The 11,924-nt window shown below is 40.2% G+C and overlaps 1 protein-coding gene across 2 annotated transcripts in view; it reads right to left on the reverse strand.

Moving 5' to 3' along the window:
* Window positions 1-1,218: 1,218 nt before the first annotated feature.
* Window positions 1,219-11,924, reverse strand: part of tecta (tectorin alpha) — a 49,271-nt gene continuing 38,565 nt past the window's right edge. The window contains exons 15-24 of one of the 2 annotated variants that reach the window (XM_034889781.1): window positions 11,006-11,292; window positions 10,349-10,629; window positions 9,172-9,282; window positions 7,290-7,492; window positions 6,390-6,553; window positions 6,032-6,280; window positions 5,149-5,311; window positions 4,981-5,065; window positions 4,640-4,759; window positions 1,219-3,892 (exon numbers count right to left, since the gene is read on the reverse strand). In XM_034889781.1, the coding sequence (XP_034745672.1) occupies window positions 3,792-3,892; window positions 4,640-4,759; window positions 4,981-5,065; window positions 5,149-5,311; window positions 6,032-6,280; window positions 6,390-6,553; window positions 7,290-7,492; window positions 9,172-9,282; window positions 10,349-10,629; window positions 11,006-11,292 (1,764 nt within the window). In that variant the 3' untranslated portion in view covers window positions 1,219-3,791. The remainder of the gene's footprint in view (window positions 3,893-4,639; window positions 4,760-4,980; window positions 5,066-5,148; window positions 5,312-6,031; window positions 6,281-6,389; window positions 6,554-7,289; window positions 7,493-9,171; window positions 9,283-10,348; window positions 10,630-11,005; window positions 11,293-11,924) is intronic. The other variant, XM_034889785.1, reaches the window with a different exon arrangement.

Genomic DNA, 11,924 nt, shown 5'->3' on the forward strand with positions numbered 1-11,924 from the left:
TTTACTTTCAGTGTTTGCTAGGTCGACCTGCCCTCTGGCTACGTGTCATCATAAGATTTGCACGATTTCTTATGAAGAGTTATGCACATTTCTTCCATGGGTTAACCCACAAATGTCCAACAACACAAGTGAACAGTGTGCCTGCCATGCGTTCTGCAGTGCAGAACGTGTTTAAGCAACACAACTATGGGTTAGGTTTAGGAGAAGATTATGGTTTTGGTTTAAATGATTATGTTTGTTAGTTGTGTATGTGACGTTAGTGACGTAGCCTATGTAAGGTACGTAACAAAGTAGGTTAAAAGGTTGACTTTTGGTTTCACACAGGTAGGATTAGGCCTCGAGAACCGGTGCCAACTTGGAATCGTTTAAAATATTACAATTCAAATGGATTTGTAAAAATGTTTTTTTATTAGAATCGTTTGGGAATAATCAGTTCCAAATTTAACACGTGCACGTTTTGGTTTCCGTAGCGGCCGCTGTACTTCCATGTTGCAGCCATGGAGCACAGTAAGTGGTGTTCCAACGGGTGGCTTTATTTCACTTTTGAAAAGGCCTAAAACTTAAATAAAACAAAATGAAATATCTATAAGAACCGTAACTGAAAGGAAGAATCGGATTTGGAATCAGAATTGTTCTAATCAGATTGATGCCCAACCCTACACACAGGACACAAACAGCGGTCTCCCGGGGGACAGTCCTGTCTGATGTTCATTCCATATTCAGAGATGAAACGTCACTGATAGTTGATGGATGACTATCGTGTACATAAATGCTTCTAAGGAATTTTTCAGCACAGAAAGAATTTACTTGAATAGATTATGCAACTTTTAAGGAACTGAACACAATCAAAAGGTGTGGACTGAATGAGACTGATCATTTGATTGGAATTAGTTTTGCTAGGAGGCAAAGTTCCAGGTCTACCTTCTGAATCACTGCATGAAATAAAGAAACTGATACGATTGGAAAGGTTGTTCTGCTGGCTTATGTAAGTACTAACACTGTCTTCAAAGGTGGACTATAGCTAAGTATATTCACTTAAGTACTGTACTTAAGGCCAATTTTAAGGTACTTGTAATTCACTGTACTTTACGTGAGTAATTGCACATTTCAGAGGCAAATATTGTAACTTTTTACTAGCTATTTTTACTTAAGTAAAAGATCTGAGTTCTTCTTCCCCCACTGTCTGCATGCTACACATCAAATAAACTTGACTCACACTGACTTTGAGAACTTAATTTATTAAAAGTTTGGTGTCTCTGCTCTCAAAACTAAAACATATTTTGGAAATGTTTTTGAACATAAAAAAGATACGGATTATTTAAAAAAAAGAAGTCATGGCATAAACCACCAAACTGACAGACAAGGACTGTACATTTGTACATAGAAGGTAGCAAAACAGGCCGACCTATGGAAAACTGCTACTTCCTCTATAACTAATCCAAAACTGAGAATTTGAGTTGGCTTCAGTGAGAAACATTGAAGGGTTACACACGATGTGTGGTGACATATATTGACATTAAACAACCATAAGGTGCCAAATAGAAAACACTGACCAGGGATTATACTTTGAGAACCTTACTCTATTGACAGCTTTACAATATGTCTTCCCATGTCTACCCTAAAAGGCAAAATGTTGTTCAGAATCAATACGTCAGAGCCAACAGTCAATATTTCTTGGCAGGATCGTTACAACAATATAACTGATTAAGATGGAAATGATAAAAACAATTACATATTTTAATGGAACAACTAATTGCATTTCTTACAGCCGCAACACAACCTGGGCACTAATCTACTGTATGACATCATTTAACATTTGAGTTAAAAATACTCCTGTTAAGGTGCTCTCCTCACACACTTCACTCAAAAAACTCCACCTTGACATCCACGTAGTCTCATTACCTGATCCGTAGCCTCTTTACTGCCACAAGCTGATGTAGATTTTGTTGATTTAAAATGTTAAACACTGTCACTTAGTTGGTCTGGACATCCAACGGGAAGTTAATATATCAGCTGTGCTCTGGTTAACGCTAGCCAGTAGGTCCACTGTCCAATAGACTTTTATTCCACTATCAGAGCCCATGTACACCTGGTATTAACATGTATTTGGGTATTATCTGGATTAGAAAAACATATTCTGGCAGAGTGAATCGTTACAGATACAAACTCTATCGTCTCTGTTAGGGAGCTGGGCCGTGAGCAGATACAATGTGCTTGTTTGTGGAAACTTGTTCCCATGTAGGTTAACTGATATTTTTGACTGTTCTTACCGCTATTAACAATGATAATTTATGCAGGATAGGTGCAGTCCTGGTGCTTTTAGTACTGGGTGTGATCATTGTTTACTTTATCGATTTAACAGATAATTATTTTCTTGAGGCAGAAAATGATCAAAACTGAAGCTGGGACAAGCTGGAACTAGACAATGTTTGGTCTTCTTGGTTAAAGAATTACATAAATTGATTAATTAGTTACCATTTCTGTTAATCTAGTAATCATTTCAACAACTAATTGTTTCATACAGCTGCTCTAACTGGAAGTCTCCAGATATTCACCTTGAGGCTTCTTGTGGACTTGATTAATTGTGGCTGTGGAGAGCTAGACCCTCACGGTCACAGATGTTTTCTGACAAGTCCCCCATAGCTGACCTTATTTTAGTGTTTTGAGAACCAATCACAGTGTGGGCAGAACACAAAATGACGAGAATCTTTATTAATATCAGGTGTTATTGCAAATGTCAGTATCCAGATGATGCTACTCTGACTCCTAGACATTATGTCCATCACGCAACTATTTAGTATCTGTAACTATTTAGTGATTTACTTTCAGTTCCAATGCAGAATGTGTTCATCGCATTGTAAAGTAAAGGTGTGGAGGTCGGGACATCAGATGTTTTTCCTTCAACACCACTGTCTTTGGTTCACTCCCACTCCATACCTCCGCCATGGAGGTTAGGCTATGTTTTCACTTGAGTTTGTCAGTTTTTTTTGTTTGATTGTTTGTCCGTCTGCAAGATTTCAGAAAAACTACTGACCAGACTTTTGTGAAACTTGGTGGAAGGGTGTAGCATGGGCGAAGGAAGAACCCATTACATTTGGGAGCAGATCCAAGTAACAGGGAAGATTAACACATTACTGTGTAATGTCTTTTTTTTTTACTTTGCAAGATAGGAGGTTTGTGCTGCATTCATGTGGTGTTGGATTAATGAGAAAAGAACTGTGTTTCTGACTGGGAACATTTCCACTGCATTAATATTGAGATAGGGCACTGTGATTGGCAGAGATCTGCGCTCTCTGAGTGCAATGTACAATATAGCATAAGAACATGTCAAACCTTGGCGCCATCTGGTGGTAGTATAAAACACACATTGTGGCAGACAGTAATGCATTCATTTTTCTTTAAACAAAAGCCATCAGAATAATTTGAAATATGTTATAATCACCTTAAAAAAAAATCTACACATAGTGGCTTTAAGTACATAATAATAAACAATGTGTCCTGATATATTATGGATTTGGTGGAGGTGGAGAATAACAAAGTTAGGGAAGTTGGGGTGAAACTTGTCTATATGGCTGGAAAGCTGGCTTACTTTTTTGTGTAGTTACCTTCAGTTGCATTTAGATTACGTGGCCTCGGACATTTCTGAATGCCCAGTGTATTCTGTCTAGATTTACGGACTGGAGCACACTGCTGATCTACTGGCTAATCAACGCTGATGAACTTTGTGCATCTTCAAGTCTTTTCTGTGTTTTGTTCTTTTTTATTTGTTGTGTCCCTTGGTTGGCAGGGTGTTAGGAGAGGAGAGTGTGAATATGAGCCGGGAACATGGAGATCACAGTGCTGACGCTCAGCAGAGACACCGCAGGTGTGAGGTTACAGCTCGGGCTCGCAGCTGGGAAAAGAAGAAAAGCATTAGTTATATTGGATGCTCAGTGACACTTTTTATTGTGTTACAGATTTCTTTTAAACATAATCTATACATATAATTATTGTGTTGTTTTTTATAGTTTTTCACTATTTATTGAATAAAGGATGTAAGCAGTAAATGGCAAAAATAATTATATTAACAGACATAAGCATGACAGCAACATGCGTAAAGAGGATAAGTATTACCACTATTTAGCATCTGGCAGCTTTCCTAACTGAGTTAAACTGTATGTAAATGAACTCTCCCTTATGTAACCTAACCCAAACTGAACAGTACTGTAGCTGACAAATAGCCGGCACCAGAGGCCACGCACACAATGGCAAGCGCTGAAGTAAATGAGATAACTTCTTTATCCTATCTCTATCAAAGTAGTGTTACTTTAGCTATCCAGGTCATGTGTAGTGACGCAGGTAGCAGGTTCTTAACGCTTTATTTCTGCATCAAATATCCAGCTCGTGTTACTTATTAACGTCAGGGAAAGTTGTACTCCCTACCAAGCAAGGCTTGTTGTATAATTGGGGAAGATGAAAATGTGAAGAACGGTTAGAACAGACTCTACCACAAGTAGAGACAAATTTATCATTTCTGAACAGCCCTTCTAATGCAGTTTTTTGCAGCGACCTCTGTATTGTGTGTGCCAACAGGACATTGAACACCTCTGACGTACTACAGTGTGTATGTTTTGTGAGTACATGTGTGTCTGGTGCTTACTCCGGCAGCTTTTCCCATCTCTTTGCAGCATCCCAGTCACACAGCTGCAGACCGGTCCGGCCATCTTACTGGTGCAGATCTGCTCACAGCCTCCGTTTTCCTCCTCACACCAGTCTAATTCTAAAGGGAAACTTTACAGGTGAGTCATGCAAATCCTGGAAAAGCTTTGGAACTTGATTGGATAGCAGTGGACAGCTTTGTTCCAGTCTTTGAAATCTTCCTTAAAGATTTCAGAAATGTAATTAGGAGCTGTTTTGCTTTGAATTTCCACCCATTTAAGAGGTAAAATTAAGCAAAGTGTAGTTGGTCGGCTCTTAACACCTGTATCGGCCCTTACTTACCTCTCCTTCTAATGGGTCCCACAGTCAGTATGTGCTCTTTATGGTCACTCTCCTCCGAGTACATTCTTCTCTTGTGTGGACAGTTCTGGATGCACAGTACACGTACATTAATACGGCAGGCATTGTTTTATCGGCACTTTTACTTTGAAGATTTCAAGATGTCCTCACCACTTTGCAGGCGTTTGTTTCCGAGTCGCACAGAGTGACGTCACAGTGGAGGTGGACCTCCTCGTAGTCTCCGATGAACTTGAAGACGGTAACGTGGAAGCGACAGGTGAGTGAGACACCGTTCTCTGCCATGCCGATGGTGTTGTCTTTAATGTTTGGACACCTAGAGAGGGACGGATGTTAATGGAATAGACTGTGTTTATGTCACATACCAAGCAGAGGTTCTTGCTTATCAGGTGTTTGATTCGTTTTATTTTATATTTTTAAAAAAGCAATTTTGGGTCTGGGAAATTTCAAAAGGCAGTTTTCACTACTTTCTAATATTTTAAAGTCTAACCAACAAGTAAAAAAATAAATACGGCTGCACAAAATGCTGCACGTGTATGGAAATGACCAAAATCACAGGTAGGCACAATATTTGTTAAAGTCCAAATAATCAAATTTTCCTTTGTATCGTGCAGCCCTAAAAAAATCAACAGAGTAAAGGTGCAGTATGTGATTCTGCGCAAAGCTGGGTGATATTTTAACTCAACTACCAAAAAAATATTACATTACATGTCATTTAATCCAAAGCAACTTCCAATTGAGTGCTTTCAACCCTGAAGGTGCAAACTAGGACAACTAGTAGTAAATGCTAGTACATGTATTGAAAACAGCATTTTGTTTTCGCGCACACAGTAAATAAAGAACTGGGTGACCATGAGAAGATATTCACTGAATTTGACAAAAAGTGTATTGGATTACCATCACTTACTATACCTTTTATAAATAACACAAATAATTGTAAATTGCAGCAGTGCTGTGCTTTGGATGTCGACATTGTGTGTGTGTGTGCGTGTGTGTGTGTGTGTGTGTGTGTGTGTGTGTGTGATTCCAAGCCTACCCTCTCTCTATGATGATATAGCGGAGTCGGTCATTGCTGTAGCGGGACGGCGTGGCCCAGCACATGTTTACTATGAGGATGAGCTGGTTTTCATCTGCCCCTTCCACAAAGACACCCACGAAGAGTATGTCTCTCGTACTCAGCACCACCTCCCCCTCCCTGTAAGGGTTCCTGTATGAGGAGTTCTTATATAGAGCCATCTTGGTGATGAAGTTTCCTTCCTGGGTCGGTAAGGTGAGGTTTATCACACTGGAGGGCGGAGGAGGAATGTGGTCAGTTGGTATGTCTAGCGTTTTAGTTTTTTTATTGAAGTAAACTAATTATTCTACAGCTAATGTCTACGTGTGCTCTATCTGACCTGAGCATGGGCTTGAGGACAGTCTCCAGGGAGATCTTCAGGTCCAGTTCGTAGGCGCAGGAAAACTCCACGTTGATGGTCTTGTCTCTGGTGATGATGTTCCCGGTGTTGTTCACACTCTCTATCCACACAGTGTTTTTATACATGATGTGTGTGCTGTTTGACTGGCAGAGACATGTTTAGAAGAGTCATCGTCAGGAGACAGAGAAGCAAATGCTCGACAGTAGTTGATACATGAGAGACGCTACAACATCATTGCGTGGGATATCCCCTTTTCTGGTCTGCATATCCCTGCCCCTGCTGAATTATTTTTTATCATCGGTGGGAACTAAATGTAGCCTCACCTCAAAGTGATCAATGCAACTTCACCAACAGACCCTATATTATACAAGTAAACTAAAGTAAAGTGCTGTAATTTGAATAGTGCCATTTAACAATAAAATCAGAGCGGCAGTTGTCCTAGAGCTCTAGGACGCCGGATAATAGCCGCCAATAGGTGACTGCGAGCCGGCTACAGGCACCGCCAGGAGACCTTTCAAAGGACCTTTCAGGGGCCATGGATGGTAGTTGAGTTTAGCCAGAAAAAGTGAGCGTCATGAGGAGGGGACAGTTAAGTTTAGGACAAAGGCGTTGGTGTGGATTAAAACACTCCTGAGTAACAAACAAATGTTTTCTTGGGTGAATTTTTTATGTTTCTGCCGTTGTTGAAAACGGTTTATTTTATGTTGACACCACGTTGTGCTTTTTCATTCTGAGATTATTTTCCATTAAAAATTGAAGTTGGTAAATAATTGTTATGGCATTGTTGGCCCGAGTGTCACTATCCATGGTATTGAAAGGGGGACTTCATTCTTGCATTCTGCCGAGGTGCTGTAAGAATAGGAATGAATGGAAACGGACCTGTACGATGGAGCCACAGTGACCCTTTGTGTTGTTGATGCGAAAGGAGATACGGTCCTCTCCCTCGATGCCGGCGCAGTGCTCGTCGTTGACCCTGACGTCCTCTCGTTCAAAGCCCAGCTGGAAGAGCTTACACTTGGAAATGGAGACCTCCATCTGAGCATGCTTGCAGTTCACCTCCGCCTGGATGATGTCATCATCACCTACCAAACGTACAGACAGACATCAGGTACTGTACATGGCGGTGGGAGACCAAAACCATTACTTCAAGTAGGAAGTCAAACAGCTTGAGCATCCTGTCAGTTTACTAAACCCCCCTCAGAACATTGTTTACATCGAGAGATTCATCTTGGAGATGGAAAAACATAGATGGAAAAACATAATAAGACATCACAGATATTTTTTTAACAACAACACCAGAAAAAAAGACATAGAGTTTAATTACAGGAGTTCTTTGAGTGAAAGGTAGATACTAGCTTAAGTAACACGTGATTGTTCTGTAAAGTGCTTTATAGAGACAATATAATCTGGGCAGGCAAGACGCTCCGCTTCCAAGACGCTCCCGGTGTGGTATGGCGCATGGCGGAGGACGGTACAAAACCGGAACGCAGCCGGAACGCATCACAGACACTCCCAGTGAAAAATCTGGGTCAAGTTTTATTTTTCCTTTACACTGAACATTACGTTCTGAAGTAAAGGATTTATTAGTACACGCATACAGTACACATTAACTACAAAATAAAATTACAGTTTAATGCTGACATGTTCAGAAAAATTTTGACTACATTATTTGCAGAAGCGTGGTGAGAAAAGTTAAACGTTTTAAATGCGGAGACAGTTTTTACATGGACATGCATGTGAAAAATAAATACAGCAGTAATTTTCATAATAGAGATACTGCAACGTTGACATGGCAGATTTTATCGGTTGATTTTATCTTATCACAGATTGGTATATGTATTAAATATGTAGACATTTGAGTTCAGATTATTGTGTTTTGCAGCTGTTAAATGTCAGATTTAGTAAATAACATTAAAAAACAAATTGAAGGGCTTCTTATCAAAACTTTTATAATTGTATATTAAAAATTTGTATTGATTGATTGTCATGAGGTATTTTTTCTAAAGAAAAAATATCAGAAATGGCTCTATTTGACAGTTTAGAATATTATACTGTAAGACAGTCTAATGTTTTAACACGCACTTACTTGCTCACAGGCATGTTGCATGAAAAGAGTAAAATACTAAATCCTCTTAATGACAATCACTGAAAACACATTCAAACCACATTAAACAAAATCTTCTATGATCATACAGTACAACAAAACAGTTTACATATTTGGAATATTATAAACCAAGAAGATTCACATTGAAGCCAGGTACAGTATTACATTTTGTTTGTTTTGGCTGCAAAGGAAGTTATATTTATATTATATTATATTATATTATATTATAGGGAGGTAATATTTGGACTAGCAAACGCAGCACCACGGAATTAGAAAAAAACATGTTATGAGCATTAGAGGTAGAGTCACACTGACGTAGGAAGATTAAGACTTGTTTAAAATGACTTAAGACCTGGAACACAACACTTCAGCGAAGACTTTTTAAGCCCCCGCGGAAACCCTGATACTGATACCCTAATGCAAGGCACGCTGATAGCTCACATGGTAGAGCGGTTGCCCATATACAGAGGTTTACTCCTCGAGGGGGCGGGCCCAGGTTAAACTCTGACCTGCAGCGTGTCATTCCCTCTCTCTCTCCCCTTTCACTTATTCAGCTGTCTTGTCATTAAAGGCCTAAAAAGCCCCCAAAAATGATCTTTTAAAAGAAAAAGCGGCTATGCATGATATGAAGGCCTTGTTGCTCTTTAAAGCACTCACCTCCAGTGCTGGTGGGCAACTCCGGACAGCCACATAAGTCGCCTCCGTTCTCCAGCTCACAGGTGAAGTTTGTGCAGATCTCTCCTGCACAGGGGTCGTAGATCCATTCTGCTAAAGACAGGTCCACGCACAATGTTAGCTGTCACACACACTGCTGGCTTAAAGCTGTAGTTTCTCTGTCCCCCATGATGAATTCATTGCGTCACACATGACTCAAGCCTCCGGTAATTAAGCACCTCTCCCACCCCTCCTCCACACAGTTACTTATAGCCAAGGAGGACACGGAGGATTAAAAAGACGCGATGGACTCTTCAGAAGTTTTTGACTAAAAGTTGATGGACAACACCATTTTCTAAACATAGCCATAGCCATTTTAATCACATGATCAGTCCATACCAGACATTTGTAATCACTTCAGGAATTGTTAACGCTTTAAATTTCTGTAAGAGATTATTTTTATGTATGTGAGATATATGTGTGTATGTGTGGTGGTTATAGTCTATGTCTAAGCAACTGGATGCCTAAAATTTGCCTTGGAATGAATAAAGTATCTCTCTATTGATCTATCTATCTATCTATATTGAGAAATACAGAGATAATTTTGTGAAGCTGGATGTCTTAACAGGCTTTGTATCAACTCATTTGGCAATGGCTTGAATGTAACAGATGTTCATTATTATAAAAAAGCAACGCACTAAAGTTTTAGGTAAATATGCATATTCAGTGTAGTGACTCAACCAGCCAAACAATGGCTGATGAAAAACACCGGGTGGAATCTCTGCCAAGGGCTTAATTTTAATTTAAGATAGGGAGGACACGTCCCTCTCAGTGTCCCCCACAACCTTTCCAGTTTCAGTTTGATTTTCTCACTCTCTCTAAACAGTGTCCTCTCACGGTCCAGCCACCAAAATCCAACCGTTTGAATTGAATCAAAATTGTATCTTGACAGACTTTAAGATATTAACAAATACTGTATCTTTGTCCCCAAAAAACGAAATAATACCGAATTATTATAAAACTTGTGATTTACACCCCTAATCTGATCTACATCTCATCTGAGTCACCTTCAAAAAACTTTACCCGCGGCAGAAAGAGAGACATACAGTTCTGTGTGTGTGTGTGTGTGTGTGTGTGTGTGTGTGTGCTGGGAGAGGCTGGTGCCTCGCGTTGCCCTTACAGCAGTTCTCTTGGGTGATCCACTTGGTGGTAAGGGTGCCCATGGAGCGGCAGGCCTCTGCGTAGGCTGCCAGCGAGCCGCAGACCTGAGCCTTGCGGTGATTGTAGCAGCCGTCCAGATAGCAGGACTGGTAGAAGGGCCGGGGATCCAGCAGGCCATGGCACGGCTGGAAGAAGCCCTTCAGCTGGGTGAGCTTCTGACACGCATCTTCACTTTGCAGCGCCAGCACCGCCGTGTTGTCGCAGGACTGAGCCAGAGCCACAAACTGGGTTTCATCACAACTGGAGGAGAAAGATAAACATCCAACTGTCAAAGTTACTCTTTTATTATTAGTTTAATGTGTCTGTTTTTCCCTTCTTGCAAATACTGTACTCAGTACTGTGCTCACTGTAAGCTCTTTCTATGCACCTACAGTGAGCATGGACTCAACTGATTCAAAGACACCCAAATGCAGAAACAATGGTGGACTGTAAAGCCAAAACAATGAGCTAAAAGAACTGCAGAGTTTGGCAATGAATCTCTGTTAGATGGTCAAAACAATGCTAATTAGTGGAGCTTAATGTAACACTTTGATCTCCAAAAGGCTTTGCAACAATTGTACAATTAACATACATTTTGTGTGCAACATATTCCACCGTGTCTGTAAGCCTCACCCACCTGTTCTGCATACCGTTGGTCTTCCAGCTCTGGGCCAGCTCCAGGGCGCTGACAGCAGGCTTGCCCCTGGAAGTGATGTAGTCATCACTGGGGTCTCCGTTGAAATTCCCACAGAGACCACACACCTTGTTCTGCAGCCGCTGACCCATTGTGATGCTAAGGGTGTTGAAACGGTTGTATCGGATCTGGATGTCCTGAGCTGTGTCGATGACAATGAAACCTTCGGATGTGGACAGACGTGTCATCAGCCCAGTCAGAAACGGTACCGACACTGGCGTACCGTTAACCTGGGAAGAAACAGGAGACAGAAATCTTTACATCTCTGAGACAAGACACACAGTCCCTTTTATTTCATTTACTTTCAGTGACCATAACACTGTTGACCACTGTGGGATTTTGATTCCTCTTTTGACTGCAGGTGATGATAATGAACCTACTGTGATGATTTTAAATATTAAAATGACAATTCTCAAATATTTAGAATTGTACTGACCTATGAAACCTATATGTATCACATATAGGGTATCACATTCTTGCTTTTCGGCAGCTATAATAATAATAATTAGTCTTATTTCTATTATTGTTATAGTTGTTAATGTTATTATTGTGGTACCCTCTAGAGTCTGGTCTTAACTTGCTCTATATGGAAAGTGTCCTGAGATAACTTCTGTTATGGTTTGACACTATAAATATAATTTAATTGAATTCATATAATTAGGAGATCATTTTAGTGATGTCTTTAATTGTTGAAAGTGAGGTGGGAATCCAAGATAAACCATAACCATGGGATTTTGCAAATAATGTACCCAGAGGAGAGTTGTTATTTGACAATTTCATAGACAACTAAGATTGCCATTATTTTCTCCTGGCTGACAGATTTTAAAACAGGGAAGTGTTGTTTGAGCTTGAAACTTGTACA

Source organism: Etheostoma cragini, chromosome 13, assembly GCF_013103735.1.
Source record: "Etheostoma cragini isolate CJK2018 chromosome 13, CSU_Ecrag_1.0, whole genome shotgun sequence".
Classification (NCBI taxonomy): Eukaryota; Metazoa; Chordata; class Actinopteri; order Perciformes; family Percidae; genus Etheostoma; species Etheostoma cragini.